At 45.6% G+C, this 17,678-nt stretch overlaps 1 protein-coding gene across 4 annotated transcripts in view; it reads left to right on the top strand.

Annotated features, from left to right (window-relative positions):
* Nucleotides 1–17,678, top strand: part of COL9A3 (collagen type IX alpha 3 chain) — a 66,556-nt gene that overhangs the window by 20,226 nt on the left and 28,652 nt on the right. For all 4 annotated transcript variants that reach the window (XM_083507428.1, XM_083507430.1, XM_083507431.1 and 1 more), the window contains 7 exons: nt 254–289; nt 2,374–2,397; nt 3,474–3,527; nt 7,079–7,132; nt 9,861–9,902; nt 12,508–12,564; nt 16,563–16,616. In XM_083507428.1, the coding sequence (XP_083363554.1) occupies nt 254–289; nt 2,374–2,397; nt 3,474–3,527; nt 7,079–7,132; nt 9,861–9,902; nt 12,508–12,564; nt 16,563–16,616 (321 nt within the window). The remainder of the gene's footprint in view (nt 1–253; nt 290–2,373; nt 2,398–3,473; nt 3,528–7,078; nt 7,133–9,860; nt 9,903–12,507; nt 12,565–16,562; nt 16,617–17,678) is intronic.

The raw sequence follows: 17,678 nt of genomic DNA, 5'->3' as shown, positions 1-17,678 counted from the left end.
GGCCTTTCAGGGTTGTTTTGCAGATGAAATGGAGAGGAGGAGACCTCATTGGAAGATAAAGGTGGCATATAAATGCAAAAACAAACAAATAAAAATGAAACAAAATTAGAGGAACCATGACTGCAAAGAGGTGCTCATGAAAGAGCAGGGTAGAGTGTTTCTGTGATCATTTTGACATCAGTCCCTAAATGGCAACTTCCACAGTGGAATCCAAATTCAGTGCAGCGCTAATTTTAATGTTTCAATCTGGCAGGGTGCCATAGGACCTCCAGGGCCAGCTGGACCAGCCGTGAGTAAACCTACAATTTTATATCTCTTGCATATAAGTATGGAGTAGGTTGTGCCTCACGCACATTGCTGCGTAGTACAATGTCAACGGGGATCCTTCGTTTCTGAAGTCGCAGGAATAAGGCGAGGGCATAGCTAAGGGGCAGAACACACTTTTTGCATCCAGGTCAGGGGTCGGCAACCTAAGGCCCATGGGCCACAAGCGGGGGTCGTTTAACCAGCCCCCGAACCGAGCCACCCACTCGGCGAGTCCCTGCGAGCTGTGCTAAATCAGCGCGGCACGGGGACTCGCTTTCGTGGCACTGGAAATCATGTCTGCGCAGACGATGGAAATTGCGTCTGCGCAGGTGTAGACGCCGGAAATCGTGGGGTCGTGCGCAGTCTGGCCTATGGAGGGATCTCCGCTGGAGTGAACTGGCCCAGGCAAGGTAAACCTTGCCGTCCCCTGATCCAGGTGGTCCCAGCACCTCCTGTTTAAAGGAGCTGAAAAATGGGAAACTTTGTGTGTCCAAGAATAGCTGGGAGACGAGATGCTAGATCTGGTCCAGTGTTCAATTTCGAACTCAACGTCTGCTGGGCCTGAAAATTAGCCGGCGCCAACAGATGGGTACATTTGGCCACAGTTACTGGGGTGGCGAAGTCATTAGGAATATTATTTCCATTGGAATCAGTAAGGATTTGGACCAGCTGATAAAAGTTATAAAGGTGCAAAATCCCATTTTGTTAATAAATCTTGTGCCATCGCTGTGGAAAGCTGTGAAGATATTGTGCCAATAGTTCACAGTATTGCCTTTTGTCTCCACTGTTAATGTGACATCATGATGTGAACTGATGTTCTGTCACCCTGGATCATTTCGGGGGGGGGGGGGACGACCACATGTGTTTTTGTTTTGGTTTTTGTAGCTGAAGAAGGAACTGTGCGTCCTGCATTGGTCAGAGTTGGTCCTCTCCATTAAACAGCTAACATGCGCAATTGCAGACATTTATTTATTTTTATAGCAAATTTAACAAAAGAAAGAAGCGAAAAGGCAAAAAAAAAAACCCGGCTCCCAATAATAATACAAAAGCCATCAATATATCCATCTCAGTTTAAACCTACAAGTCGATATATGGCACCCAAATGTCCTGACAGACAGCTGAACAATATTGACAATTATAAGACATATGTTCAAATGTAGCAAGGCCAGCAAGGTCCTCAGATGATCATTTAATAGATGGTGGGTGTTTGTCTAACTGGGCTCAAAGGATAAGTCGCTTTGGTCTTCCTGATGGGCAGTTATGGGCACTCACCACAATTGGATGAGAAACCTATTGAGGTTATTAATATTGCACCTATGCGAGCTGTTTGATGAATAGAAACGGACTCTTCTTTGAAGTAAAAATTCTCCAGTCCAAAAATATGGTTCAGAAATTTTACTTGCAGAACTTTAACTCCAAACAACTTGAAACAATAAAAGTTACATTCAGATAGTTGCCTATTTCTTTATACTGATCCCAGCATAGGTATAAACCTTTTAGATTACTAGCATCTTGCATCCTGAGCTAAAAAATCAAAGCTATATCTCTCCTCAAACAGCCTCCATTTAGCCTGTGGCTGTTTTACTGGAGAGATTAGCACGTCCGTTCTCTTCAGCAGCTGGAAAACAAAGCATATGCATAGACCTATGGGATTCTCGGCTTGTGACTGAGCCAGCAGAAATACAGCCCCACTTAATGATTATCCTGTTAGGCTCTCTGCAGCTTCAGTGGAAATTTCCATGCCATGCTTCACAGTATACATGCAGGCACATTATAGAGTTATTTTCCATTTCAATGTGCATTAAACAATTATACTTAACAAAACCACCATGTGCACTGCATCAGTTTTCACATTTCCTCACATTGATTTTACAGCCTCTTACATCTGTGTAAGAACATCCATTCCCTTAGCAGGAAAGGGGCAAAATAGTTTGCTAATGTTTTAAAACTGCACATTTTATATTTGAATAAAGGGAAGGGAAAAGAGAGGAGAGAGTGGGTTTTCAAATAAGGTCTATTTTTTATGAATCTTCTATTTTTAAAATGTAATTTTGATCTCACTTTCAGGGCAAAGGACTTCCAGGGCCTCCGGTAAGCAAGACCAGCTTGGTACTATTTGCTGAAATCTAACCACAATACTTACCATTGCCTCCCTGAAAACTGCCTTCACAGCTCTCCATATTCAAACAATGCCTGCATCAGCTTTAGTTGCAAGGCATTTAATGTTCCAAGGCAGTTTTAGATGCAAGGCATAGAATGTTCCAAGGCATTTAAGACTGTGTATTTGTGGGGTAAAGGTAAAGGTAAAGGGGACCCCTGACCATTAGGTCCAGTCATGGCCGACTCTGGGGTTGCGGCGTTCATCTCGCTTTACTGGCCGAGGAAGCCAGTATATAGCTTCCGGGTCATAATAATAATAATAATAATAATTTATTATTTGTACCCCGCCCATCTGGCTGGGTTTCCCCAGCCACTCTGGGCGGCTTCCACAGAAACCAAGAAACACTAAAATATCATACATTAAAAGCTTCCCTGAATAGGGCCGCCTTAAGATGTTTTCTGAATGTCAGGTCATGTGGCCCGCATGACTAAGCCGCTTCTGGCGAACCAGAGCAGCACACAGAAACGCCGTTTACCTTCCCGCCAGAGCGGTACCTATTTATCTACTTGTACTTTGACATGCTTTCGAACTGCTAGGCTGGCAGGAGCAGGGACCGAAGAACGGGAGCTCACCCTGTCGCGGGGATTCGAACCGCCGACCTTCTGATCGGCAAGTCCTAGGCTCTGTGGTTTAACCCACAGCGCCACCTGCATCCCCATTTGATTGTGATCCAGTTGTGCCATACAGAACAGCCCTATTTGCTAAAGCAGCTAAAAGTGTTCATGCTAGCTATATAAAAGACAACGCTGTAGACAGTGCAGGTGATTCATTAATTTTACTTATTGCAAATGGATGTATATCTCTGGATATATATATATTTAACAGGTTTTAATTGACTCGCTGGATCCGTAATTGAATTTGTAATGGCTTTTAGTCAAACGCAATAAATGATTGATTGGATTGGAAGGAAGAACAGCTCCTTCACAAGATGATTCAAATACCTTGGATGTTCAGAGCTCCTGTCCTACGGTTCTGGCTCATATAACATGCTTTCTCTCTTTTGCAGGGACCTCCAGGCCCCAGTGGGCTCCCAGGTGGAAACGGATATCCAGGACCACCCGTGAGTTCCTCTTCCTTCTGAAGTTTCCCATGCCAGGATGCGCCCCAAAGGGACAAACCTCTTGCCTTTCAGCGCTGCGTTTTTCAGGTGTTGCAACTGTATGTCCAAACAACCAGGTGACAGTGGCGTAGCGTGGGTTGTCAGCACCCGGGGCAAGGCAAGTAATTTGCGCCCCCTAACCCATGGATTTGCGCCCCCTAACCCTAACCCCCAGATGTTGCGCCCGGTGCGGCCGGCCCCCCCTGCACCCCCCACGCTACGCCACTGGGCCAGGTGGCAAATCTTTCCTTTATAAGCAACGCCTGCCAGCATAATGGCACCCTCTCAGAGCCAAGTACTGAATCGATTCAAAATTTGGCAGCTGCGTCTCCTTTTAGCGTGGCTGAGAAGGGAGCAGCTCTTGAAACAGAGGCAGATTTTGGTCATTTGGCATCCTGAGTGAGCACAACCTTTGTCCCCTTCCCCCCGGAAATATTTTTTTATTTTCACAATAACTCCTTTTGGCACAGTGGCTTTTTATCGATCTTCTCAGTCTGTACTCATATAAATGTAGGCTTTCTGTTATTGTTATTTTGTGCTCCCTCGGCTCGGCGGCCTGTACTGTGGAACCGCCCTAAACCCAGCACTGCTTGGAAGGGAACAGCCACACAAAAAGCAATTCATGGAGGTGGTTTGTGTAATTTTTCAAAATAAAAAAATTCCTTCCGGTAGCACCTTAAAGACCAACTAAGTTAGTTCTTGGTATGAGCTTTCGTGTGCATGCACACTTCTTCAGATAAGTGTGCATGCACACTTCTTCAGATATGCACACGAAAGCTCATACCAAGAACTAACTTAGTTGGTCTTTAAGGTGCTACCGGAAGGAATTTTTTAATTTTGACTATGGCAGACCAGCACGGCTACCTATCTGTAACTGTGTAATTTTTGTTTGTGGTGAGAAGAATGCAGGGTTGCAGCATCAACCTTGCTTGAAGCTTCCTTTGCATGACAATGGCCCAGTGCGGAGCTGGGATGCCTTTGGGTACCCAAGGAATAAGCTGCCCTCCTATAACATAATTCCCCTTCTTTACAGCTAACCGCCTTATTTAACGATAACTCAGCAGCACTCAGAATGCCCTAAAGCAGAGTTCTCCAGGGAGGTGCCCATGGGCACACACATGCCCACCGAGACCTTCCTCAGTACTTGCCAGGTTCCCCACCATCCCGCCCAGAAAAGAAGCTTGAAAGAAGCTACCTTTGAAGGTGACCCGGAAACTACAATTAATCCAGAATGCAGCAGCTAGACTGGTGACAGGGAGTGGTCACTGAGACCATATAACACTGGTCCTGAAAGACCTACATTGGCTCCCAGTAGGTTTCCGAGCACAATTCAAAGTGTTGCTGCTGACCTTTAAAGCCCTAAACGGCCTCGGTCCAGTATACCTGAAGGAGCGTCTCCACCTCTATCGTCCAACCCAGACACTGAGGTCCAGCTCCGAGGGCCATCTGGCGGTTCCCTCCCTGCGAAAAGTGAGGTTGCAGGGAACCAGGCAGAGGGCCTTCTCGGTGGTGGCACCCGCCCTGTGGAACGCCCTCCCATCAGATGTCAAGGAAATAAACAACTATCTGACTTTTCGAAGACATCTGAAGGCAGCCCTGTTTAGGGAAGTTTTTAATGTTTGATGTTTTATCTTGTTTTTCATAATCTGTTTGCACACAGCAGTTTCTCCAGTTTGCAAATATGCCCTGCTGCAAAAGCTGGTGATCCCTGCTTTAGGGATGGAGCATGGCACTTGGCCTCTGAAAAATGTTTTGTTTTGTCCCCCGTCTTGGCCATTAACTCCCCTGCTCCTGGAGTCCTCTTCCACTCAGTGAGCTTGACTGTGCAAGACTTCCTGCCGTTAGTATCCTGTTCTCTTCTGTTTTTCTTCTGGCTCCCATGTGATCCTTTCCCAGCCAGGCTGGGCTTTCACCTTTACAGCATCCACCTCGTTTGGCCTCACATAACAGTCACAGCAGGGAGATCTAACTGTTTGCCTGCCCAAATTGTTGTTGGGATTGGCTGTGCGAAGCTGCTGCATCAGAAAAGCCCGGAGAGACCGGGAGAGCAAATATTAAGTCCCCGGCAACATTTCCACTGCAAGAGTGGCTTTGGAGCATCAGTGTGCTTGAGTAAACAGATACAGAATGCAACAAGATCTTCATTCAGATAATCCAAATAGGGGGATGTGTGCAAAATATCACCAAGTAAAACATATCAGCGCAAGGATTTCTGATGGTGCCACAGGATTTTGCCCCCTCTCCACCCCCCTCCACTAAATCTGTTATGGGGTCTCCCCCCCCAACCCTCTGGAGCAGATTTGGGAAGCATGTGGGGTGAACACAGTGGGGGGGAGGAGAAGGAATAAATTCCCGTCATGCAAATAGAAATCTTTGCGCTGCTGGGATGCATTAGTTGGAGACTGCAAAAATGTCAGGGGGCCTAGTGCGGGTGAACATGCTAGCTCTGCCCCCTTTATCTCTTTTTTCCATCACCTTCCAAATTGTTCCAGTTACAGATAGGTAGCCGTGTTGGTCTGCCATAGTCAAAACAAAAAAATTCCTTCCAGTAGCACCTTAAAGACCAACTAAGTTAGTTCTTGGTATGAGCTTTCGTGTGCAAGCACACTTCTTCAGATACACAGTGTGTATCTGTGTGTATCTGAAGAAGTGTGCTTGCACACAAAAGCTCATACCAAGAACTAACTTAGTTGGTCTTTAAGGTGCTACTGGAAGGAATTTCTTCCAAATTGTGGAAGACTTGTGGGGTGATTTTTATACCTGCGGAGGTGTTCAGCACATTTTGGAACCCTGGGAGACCCAGTCTGTGTCCTGCCACAAAGGGGAAGGTGACGAAAATTGACCCCCTCCTTCTCCTATTTTCCGGTATTTGGGAACCGCAAAATAAACTAGGTATATAATCTGGGCAGGGTGGGGGACAGTTACGATGTGAACAGGTCGTATAAATTCTACACCAGGAAAATGGACTATATAAGGAGTGTTTGTGCATTCAACATTGGCTGTGTAACCAATGGTTGAGATGTGCAAATCAGTCAAAGCCCAAAGACTTGTACATCTGTACAGGCAGCCTTTACCTGTGTTCCATGTATTGGGTTGTCTCCAATATTAGCCCTACTCAGAGTAGACCCATTGCAATCTATGGGCCTGACTAACCTAGGTGCATTAATTTAAATAGATCTTATTTGGTAACTGCTGGCTTGTTTGAAACCCACCACAGTGTGCATTCTTTGCACTGTGTCATAAAATCATTGCTAATCCATTCCCCCAGGTTTTGCAGGACAAATCCTCTCCTCATTTTCAAGAATCAGAAACCTTTTTAAGATTTATTGAGTGCCATGGAAGCTACCCACAGTTTGCATGTTGATGGGATTTCATAAATTTGGGATTCCTTTATGTCTAACCTCCAATTCTTCAAAATCTTCTCCCAGATCTGCAAGCTGGAAATCATTTCTCCCCAAATATAAATAGGCTGTACCTGCACTGAAACCTTTGCTATTTCTCATTCTGTTTAGGGACCAGCTGGACTTCCTGGTTTTGCTGGACCACCGGGACCCCCAGGACCACCAGTAAGTTTAGATTTATTTATTTTTTCAGATCATGCTATTGCACTTGGGGAAAATTGCCGGCTCAGCTGCCCATCACTGTATCCTTTCAGGGGAACCCACAAGGGATGCCCGTTCTTTAGCAATAGCATTATGTTCAGGAAAGCGATAGCTTTTGCTGCTGACAGCCGATGAAAAATTGTAATGCACTTCAATGCACATTAGTGCTGTTCAGTGAATACTAACGCAATAATGGAATGGAAACACAGATTGCCCAACGCTTCAGGCGAGGTGAAAAAGTACCGTACCTTTCTGTGTATAAGACTAGTTTTTTTTCTTTAAAAGTGGAAAGTTATGCTAAAAAGTGGGGGTCGTCTTATACATGGGTGGGACAAGATGTTTGATTGGTTCCTGCTGTGAGCCGGCGATTGTCAGCGGCTATTGGGCGTGTTATTGATGTCTGCGGCAAGTGCTGGAGTTGATTGGCTGTCGCTGTGGCAATTGGGCGGGCGATTGGCGGCTTCTGTCGGCGAGAGGACAGACGATGTTATACACGGGAAAATGTGGCACTTATTTGAAAGGTCAAGCACCCCTCGTAGCATGTGACCTGTCTTTTGGAGCCATTATTTTTTCTTGCAGCGTAGTAAGATCTGGTGTGCTTACACTGACTTCAGATGAGTTGACTATGGGCTGGATGGCATTAGCCTGCTGAGCAGGGCAGTGAGTAAAATGGCCCATTCCTGGAGATGTCTGACGTGCCACGATAATACACCGCCTTACTTATATGTGTTAGAATTCCTGCTCCATGGCTGCAGTCATGGGATTTTTGTCTTTCACATGACAGTGTATGTTTTGACTCCACAAAGTGGGAAGTGACGGAGACAGAATGTTTGTGTTACTGTGTTCCGTGAAGTGGGACTATTGTCCTTCGTTCTTTCTCTCTCTTTGCTGTCTGATGCTAGAGAGAGAGGGAGCCATGTTGCAGTGCTCCACGTGTGTTTATATGTAAATAAAGTAGATTAGCCAAAATGCTCAGTTGCTGAGGTCTGTCACGCAAGTTGCGAAGCTCTACGGATCCCTAAGTGTGCCGATGTCTGTCGGCAGCCCTGTTTAGGGAAGCTTTTAATGTTTAATAGGCTATTGTATTTTAGTGGTTTGTTGGAAGCCGCCCAGAGTGGCTGGGGGGACCCAGCCAGATGGTTGGGGTATAAATAAATAATTTATTATTATTATTATTATTATTATTATTATTATTATTATTATTATTATTATTATTATTATTATTATTATTAGCATTGGGTGCTGTGATGTTCGGGCAGAAGAAAGCTTTTGAAGCTCCCGAACAATCGACCAGGAGGGAGAGAACATGCCAGTCAGGCATGTGTCTCTGCCAGGGTCCTACTCGAGAGTAGGACAAGCTCCTGACAACTTATACCCCATTTGGATTACTATTACTCTAACTGGGACTTCCTTCGAATAACGTTTGGAAATTTCAGTGGGTCAAAGCTGCAGTGGCCAGTTCTCTGGTTACAGGAAGAACAGAAACACTTGGTTAGCTACAGCTGCACTGACTGCGAGTCTGGTCACAATTCGGAGACATGGTTATGACCTACAAAGCCCTTATAGCTTGGGTCCAAGCTCTCTGAAGGATTGTATCTCCCTCTATGAGCCTGCCCAGGCTTTGAGGTCTTCTGAGGACGCCATTCTCTCAGTCCTGCCACCCCCATGGTAGGGCTGAGTGATGTATCAATATCCTGTATTGTCCAAAAGCGGTTTGAAGAAGAGTTTGGATTTGATATCCCGCTTTATCACGACCCGAAGGAGTCTCAAAGCGGCTAACATTCTCCTTTCCCTTCCTCCCCCACAACAAACACTCTGTGAAGTGAGTGGGGCTGAGAGACTTCAGAGAAGTGTGATTGGCACAAGGTCACCCAGCAGCGGCGTGTGGAGGAGCGGGGAAGCAAACCCGGTTCGCCAGATTACAAGTCTACCGCTCTTAACCACTACACCACACTGGCTCTCAGTCCATATGGTGATATTGGTTTCATAATTTTTGACCTGGCAATATATCATGAATCGTCCGTGTGTGTGCGCGCTATGCAAAAATCACAATGTGGGGAAAACCATGAAGCCAGACATCGCCTCTACCAAGCTCCGTCCTTATTTCAGACATTGTGATATATCGGTATGTTGTGATGTTTAGCTAGTGATACATCACAATGTTGAAAACCATATATCGCTTGGTCCTATTCCACAGGTACGTTTGGTGAGGACCTGAGGCAGGGCCTTCTTGGTGGCTGCTCCAAGATTGTGGAAATACCTCCCATGGAAGGCTAGATTGCCCCCCCTGCCTTTTTTCACTGGCAGTTTTGGCCATCAACTGGCTGTTGTGAAAGTCTTCTGAGATTGGGTGTTGTATATTGTTTCCTTTCCATCATTTTTAGGGGTTTCAGTGCTGGTTTTTTAAATAATAATAACAACAACAATAATAATAATGTTATTTTTCATTTGTGCTGAGAGCTATCTTGGGTCCCGACTGGGAGAAAGGCAGGATATAAATAAATAAAATGCAGTTTTGAATATTTCCAGCTCTTGAATCTTCCAAATAAAAATTACATATTGTTCAGAGCTGATTAGACACTCAAACGGAACACAATAAAAGCGGCTTGCAGCCTGTCTGAATTCAAATATATTCTTTGTTACCCTTGGCATGTATTGGCAACATATTTAAAACCCACACTCTTTGTTGCAGGGTATTCCTGGAGTTATGCCTGACGGCAATGGAGACCTTCAGGTACTGTTTCCTTTTACACACCTATCAAACTGTCTGAGTTATTTTCCAACTGCACAAATGCTTAAGCTCTATATATCTTTTACTGTGACAGAACTTACACTCTGGGATTCCCTGCCTGTTGACACCAGGCAGGCGCATTCACTGTACGCTTTTTGGCGCCTGCTAAAAAGGATTTTTGTGTAGACAATCCTTTGAATGTTTTACTGGTTTTTACTGATAATTCTGTTTTATTCTCTTTGGAAATGACTTTCAGGGTGGTTTTGTTTGTTTGTTTGTTTACAATCCCTAATTGTAAAAAAAATAAGAATTACAATTGAGTGATGCCAATTTTTAAATGCCTGCAGAAAACCTTTCTGTTTCTCCATACAAGCTATTAAAAGTCCTTGCGCTTTTATTGCATGTTCTTTTTTTTTAATTAACCTTTGTAAACAGCTTTGACAAATACTTGTGATGTAGTGGCATATAAATAAATACACAAAGAATGCCCTGGTGGTGAGCACTGGTTCTGCACAACTGGTGCCGACAGCTTCATCAAATCACAAGCATCTTCTTCCTCTTCATTTAAATCATCGCTTTTGTTCATGCCTTTGAAATAGGAATGGTCAAATTTGGTCACCGGTTGACAACAGCACCTTGTTTCCATGGGCAGGGCAGCTGTTTGTTCTGTGGGCTTTGAGCACGCACAAGAAAGTCTTGATTCTTTGCGTTGAAACAAACATGACATTAACGCGAGTCGGCAAAGCAACATTTCAGCGCTGCGCATCTGTTGTTATGACAGTTCCCTTCATTTTCTAATTGGAGTCCTCAAGGAGAAGCTAATAATTTCCTTGAACCGCCTTATTGGAAAACCTTTTTAGAGGTTGGATGGTAAATGACAGCGTTCCCCTCCCTTCTTTTCCATTTTCAAAAGAGCATCCTATAGAAGCTAATAGAAAATTATAACCTTGCTGTGAAATGACATTATTTATTTATTTTTTGAAGGGGTGAAATACCAAGGAAAATATCTTGCTTTAAGTCCCGTGGATTTGTAAAGAAACTACCATTAACATCTCTCTCCCAGTTTCCATTGACTCTGAACTAAGATAAGTTGAGGCTGAAGAAGACCATGGCTGGGGGCAAGAGGGGGAGGGGAAAGGACTTTACTTTTTGAGGTATCCCAGGACACAAGGCTTCACCAACCTGGTGCCCTCTAGATGTGTTGAACTGCAGCTGGCAGGGGCTGATGGGAGTTGTAGTCCAAAACATTTGAAGGACACCAGGCTGGCCAAAGCTGCCCCAAGCTACTGTTCTTAGAAGCCATAGTGAGTTAAAGGTAAAGGGACCCCTTACCATTAAGCCCAGTCGTGGCCAACTCTGGGGTTGCGGTGCTCATCTCGCTTTATTGGCCAAGGGAGCCGGCGTACAGCTTCCGGATCATGTGGCCACCATGACAAAGCCACTTCTGGTGAACCAGAGCAGCGCACGGAAACGCCGTTTACCTTCCCGCCGGAACAGTACCTATTTATCTACTTGCACTTTGACGTGCTTTCAAACTGCTAGGTTGGCAGGAGCAGGGGCCGAGCAACGGGAGCTCACCCCGTCGCAGGGATTCGAACCGCCGACCTTCTGATCAGCAAGTCCTAGGCTCTGTGGTTTAACCCACAGCGCCACCCGCATCCCATCATAGTGAGTTAGGGTAGGATTTAATAATAATCTATTATTATTACAGTGGTACCTCTGGTTGCGAACGGGATCCATTCCGGAGGCCCGTTCGCAACATGAAAAGAGCGCAACCTGCAGCGGCGCATCTGTGCACACATGGGTTGCGATTTGCTGCTTCTGCGCATGTGCATGACGTCATTTTGCATGTCTGCACATGCGCAAGTGGCGAAACCCAGAAGTAACCCTTTCTGGTACTTCCGGGTCGCCACAGGACGTATCCTGAAGGAACGTAACATGAGGTATGACTGTATTACAGAACTGCATTCCCTGGTGTTTCCCAGGAAGAGCAAATCCCTTTTGCTCAGAAACAGCCACAACAGTGGTTCCTCGCAGGAAACCTCTGCCTTGACCCATTTTACAGCCTTTCTCCTGCTTTTGTACAGTTCCTTACACTTTATTCGTCCATTGTATTTCTTTTTTAAAAAACACACATTTAATTTCACTCAGTAGAAAAACGGAGACAGTGGGCTGTAACCAGTGCTAGTCCTACTTCAAGTAATCCCATTGGTATTGATGAAAAGAACTTAGGCCCATTAATTTCAGTGGGTTTACTCTGAGTAAACCTTAGTTGGATGTAACATCCCCACATTGTGCAAAACTGCTATTTGATGCATTGTGATTCTTGTAACAAAGAAATGCAGACTTGTTGTTGTTTTATTTAAAAAACAAACAAATTGCTGAAATGTTGTAATAAGCAATCGGCTTAACCAGTTTCACCAAATCCTGAATTTCCCTTAACCACCAGCGATCTAGAGTTGAATATTGTCCATGAAACACTGTAACAGAAATTTCCAGGCTTGTTAATATCACTGCCTTCTCCCCTCGTGGATTAATTATTTTTGTTCTGGTTGAATCTGGTTGTGTGTTATATTTATATTATATTTCCCATTTGTTTTGAGTACAGTGTCCAGCTGTCTGTCCACCTGGCCCTCCGGGACCACCAGGGATACCAGGATTCAAGGTGAGGAATGCTCTTTGGTGAACTTAGAGTAGCCATTGCCTGACGTAATGTAAAGAGAAACACAGGCTGCATAACCCATCTGCAGCCCAGATAAGTAGGTTTCCTAGATGCAGAATCATACATGCTCATCTTCAACACGCTGCTTGCAATCTAGATGGATTCTAGATCCTGTTGTCTATAAGGGTGGGTGATGTAACAACATACATTTGAAAACCCTCCCCTTAATTTGGTTATCCACACTTTCCCCTCCCAGAAGGTGAATGTAGAAGCAAGCGCCAATGGTGATCTTAGCGTATGCCCACCCACAACATCATTAAGGAGGTGGGGATATCTCTAGGACCAAGTGCATCCATGGCAGGTGGTGAGACGATGCAGTATCAATCTGCAATGAGCTTTGATCTCTGGAATTAAATTAGTTTGTAGGAAAGTGCTCTTGAGGGGTATAGAATATTCAACAGGTCCAAACTGAATCAGAATTGTAGAGTTGGAAAGGACCCTGATGATCATCTAGTTCTCAACCTGTGGGTCCCCAGATGTTGTTGGACTACAACTCCCATCATTCCTAAGCAGCATGACCAGTGGTCAGGGATGATGGGAGTTGTAGTCCAACAACATCTGGGGACCCACAGGTTGAGAACCACTGATCTAGTCGCTCAGGGGTCTCAGCTGAAGCATCCATGACAGATGGCCACCAGACCTGGGTAGGAGAAACGCAAGATCTCAGGTGCATTGAATGTACAATGTAATGTTTTGTTTGTGTAGCCATAGACAGAGTCCCACTAGTGCAATGGACCTTTAACCCCCTCCACTGCTTTTTTTCTGGGGTTATGCAGGGGTACGCATACCCCTAAACATTTTGTGAGTCTTTGTACTTTTGTCCATTTACTGTACAGTGGTACCTCGGGTTACAAACACCACAGGTTACAAATACTTCGGGTGACAGATTCTGCTAACCCAGAAGTAGTACCTCGGGATAAGAACTTTACCTCAGGATGGGAACAGAAATCGTGTGCCGGCAGTGCGGTGGCAGTGGGAGGCCCCATTAGCTACAGTGGTACCTCAGGTTAAGAACAGTTTCCAGTTAAGAACGGACCTCTGAAACAAATTAAGTTCGCAACCAGAGGTACCACTGTCTTTATCTCCCCCCGATATGAACTATAAAATGGTGATTTTCTTGAGTCAAAATAAGAGTACCCCTAAACATTTATTTTAGGGGGGAAAGGAAAAAAGCACTGCCCCTCTCTCCTCTCCATCAAATCTGCTCTGAGAGGGTAAGGAGAGCCCTAAGATCAGCACACAGTAGGAGGAGATGGGAGATTGTTCTGTCCAGCAAGCAAAAATGATGAAATGATCACCTTAGTGTAACACTGAATTCCGCTGTGGATTCTCCTTGTGTGGAGGTTTTGAGAAAAAGGCGGGGCAAGCTTTTGTTGAGAAAGAGCCATAGCTCAGTGGCAGAGCATCTGTTTCACATGCAGAAGATCCCAGATTGAATTCCTAGCATCTCCAGATTTGGAATGTCTGAGGCCCTGGAGAGTCTGTGCTAGTCAGTGTGTAGACAACACCCAGGTAAAGTTAAAGGGACCCCTGACCATTAGGTCCAGTCGTGGCCGACTCTGGGGTTGCGGCGCTCATCTCGCTTTATTGGCCGAGGGAGCCAGCGTTTGTCCGCAGACAGCTTCTGGGTCATGTGGCCAGCATGCTTAAGCCACTTCTGGCAAACCAGAACAGCACACGGAAATGCTGTTTACCTTCCCGCCAGAGCGGTACCTATATATCTACTTGCACTTTGACGTGCTTTCGAACTGCTAGGTTGGCAGGAGCAGGGACCGAGCAACAGGAGCTCACCCCATCGCAGGGATTCGAAACACCCAGGTAGAGGGACCCAATTATTTGTTTCCCAAGCACTGGGCTTTCCCCCTGATGAGTTTGTACAGACTGTATCTGTGCAGAAATGATTAATTTACTAATTTCAATTATACATGAATTACATGTAACCATAAATGTCTAAGCGGTTTAGAACAGAACGAAATGGGGAAATGAACATCAGAGTATCTCGTAAGCAACTGGATATAATTAATGCTCCAGAAATACTTGCTGAAAAATAAAAATGTTTTCATGGCGTGCCGAGATGTCGCAGACAGGCTGGACACAGAGGGATGGGGGTGGCACCATCCGGGGAACCCCCAAGGGACGAAGGCTCAAAGCTCAGGGATTGGTGGTAGGACAGTGATGAATGGTCAGAGGGAGAAGAGGGAGCAAACTGGGAGGAGGAGGGGTTGGAAGCTGAAGAGATAACAGGGCTTAGTGAGCTGGGAGAGTCTGTGGCAGAAAGAAGTCCAGAAGCAAAGGCGGAAGCAGGAGAGGAGGGAGGCCACCAGGCAGAGATGAGTCAGGCTGGTGAAGAAGCCAGGGAGTCTCCCCCTCCTGCTGCAACAAGCTCCCCTTCTCCCCGGTCGACCAGGAGAGGTATGAAGAGGGAGGAGCAGAAACAGCCATTCCAGCATAGTCTCTGATTGCTTGGGAAGGACCCAGAAGAGGAGGAGACTTGGGCATCTATAGTAAGGTTACCAGACGTCCCCGTTTCCCGGGGACAGTCCCTGGATTTACAAATCAGTCCCCTGACAAAACCCATTGAAGTTGAAAAGTGTCCCTGGATTCATTGAAAAAAATCTGGTAACCTTAAGCTATAGGAAGGTAGGGGCCTTCAGCCCCCACAACTGCCTCATAGAGGCAAGACTTACTGAGAAGAGTTGCTGTGCTCATTAGGCCTGGCACCCTTGAACAGGCCTTGTTCGTTCTAATAAAGAGTTAACTTTATTGTGGGTTGTGGTGAATGTGGGCCGACCTGGGTGTCACCACTGAGGGGGGTGACAAAATGCCGGGCAGCACTCACTGTGGGGCCTGCAGCGCGCCCGAGCCACGCACCTCTCCTGGGAGAGATGCGGTGGCTTGGGCGCCCACAGACTCTGTGCTGCCCAAACAGTCCGCCCACTGCCTTCCCCCCAGTTGTAGGGTGGCTGAGTGGGAGGAGGCAGGCAGACTCCGGAGGCCCCATGGTACGGCCTGCCCCTATGGGTGGCTTGCCCCGCCCTCACTCTGCCCCTACGGGCAGCTAGCCCCACCCCTGGGCGCGCCGCCCCAGGTGGCTGAGCGGCTTCCTCCCCCACTGCTTAATCTGTGTGATTTATTGCTGGCTGGTTCCCTGACACAACATGTATATACTCACTATCACTCTGTGAAATGTTTCTCAGTGAATATACAGTCATACCTTGGGTTGAAGTAGTTTCGGGTTAAGCATTTTCGGGTTGTGCTCTGCAGTGACCCGGAAGTAATGGAGTACTTCCGGGTTTTGCCACTCACGCATGCGCAGATGCTCTAGATGTTAGGATATTTCCGTTCCACCTTAAAAGGGAGCAGGCTTTGTGAGTCACAGAGTCTGCGCATGTCCTGTTCACAGGATGTTTATGTTTGCTGTTGCTTTCGATTTCTCTCTCTGTCGGAGACACTGAAGCAGAACAGTCATGTCTTTCTTTGTTCTGATCAACGCTGAATAAAGTCTGTAGATAATGCTCGCCTGAGTGTGACTTCTGCTGTCAATTATCTGCTGATAAGAGTGTGCATGAGCTCTGGAATGTGGCAAGGTATTTCTAGACACTTATGCCGCTATTGCTGATACTGCGTGACTACAGGGATCGATGGATCGTCCGGCAGCCGGCTTGGGGCCATGATGGACTTTATCTCCCTGGCAGTATCCCAACACTAAATGGCATCACACGCATGCGCAGAAGTGGCGAATCATGACCGGTGCATGCGCAGACGCGGGTTGCGTTTGCTTCAGGATGCAAACAGTGCTCCGGAACGGATCCCATTCACATCCAGAGATACCACTGTACTGAATACAGTTTGGTTTTCTAAAAGCTGTGTGCACCTTTTTGACCCAAACAAACTACATGTCTACAGTAATAGGATACTGATTACTCTGGTTTTATTTTTAGGGACATACGGGTTATAAAGGCGAGCCTGGAGAAGTAGGCAAAGATGGCGAGAAGGTAACACAAACACACCTTTTTTCTTAAGGGTCAATTTTGTTCCCAGCGAAAGCTTCAAGGAAATCGAGCTGTCGATCAGCCAGAATAGATTGGAATCAACAGTGTTGTGAGGAGTAGGCTTAAGGGATGGGAGATGAATGAATTAAGAAAATAAATTGCTGTTTCATATCAGGTTCCATGCCCAGCCTTGGATGTTAGGCATTGTTGCATTTTTTCTGTGTAGAGTGTTCAGTCAAGGGCTGGATCTACACAGCTATAAAAAAGAAAACCACTATGAAAAGAAACGCTATAAAAGCTCACAATGGAAATGATCGTTGACTTCGGATTTCTGCTCTATAGCGCCATCTGGTGTGACATTTTTATAACGCATTTATAATGTTATAATTGATGAGTGTAGCTGAGTCCAAAAAGAGGAGAGGGTAGAGAACGTAAGAATCCCTGGGCAGTTGAAATATTCATCCCTGAAATACACACTTCAACAACATTCGGCTAGTTAATGCCAAATTATAAAAACGATGAGTCAGTGTAGGCAGATTTTTGGAGGACAAGGCTTGCCAGTGCTATTATCCCCCCGTTCAGGTGTTAGAAGCTCAAAGCATGAGCTGTACTGAGTAACACTGTGCGGGCTGAGTAGGGATACGAGAGAAATTAAATCCAGTTTGCATTTGAAGGTTAACCTACTTAATTTGCACTTTCTTGAAACATTAATATGTGCGCCGAAACATCACCACCTTTTGACATTTGCACTTCGCCAAATTTTACAGCGCGGTTCTCCAGCCAATCAATGTGTCCAAATGATGCATGCGAATTTTGCATTTCTGCAAAGCGTGCATGTGAATGCCTATATCAAGGCAAGCAGCACATGAAAGTCTATTACATGTTCCAGAAACATGTCTATTAGGCAAAATTGCGCACAAACCTGAAAACTGAAATGCTGATGAATTTTCATGAGGACTTTTAATAATAGTAATAATAATACTAATAATAAATGCAAAGTGATTTGGAAATGTGGAGAATGGAAAATGAAAAACCGAAAGAAACTTAAATGGACAGATCTGTCCG

The sequence above is a fragment of the Podarcis liolepis genome, assembly GCF_965112155.1.
Source record: "Podarcis liolepis genome assembly, chromosome: 6".
NCBI lineage: Eukaryota > Metazoa > Chordata > Lepidosauria > Squamata > Lacertidae > Podarcis > Podarcis liolepis.
Note: the sequence above shows the minus strand (reverse complement) of the source record. Positions and strands in the feature narration are given on the sequence as shown.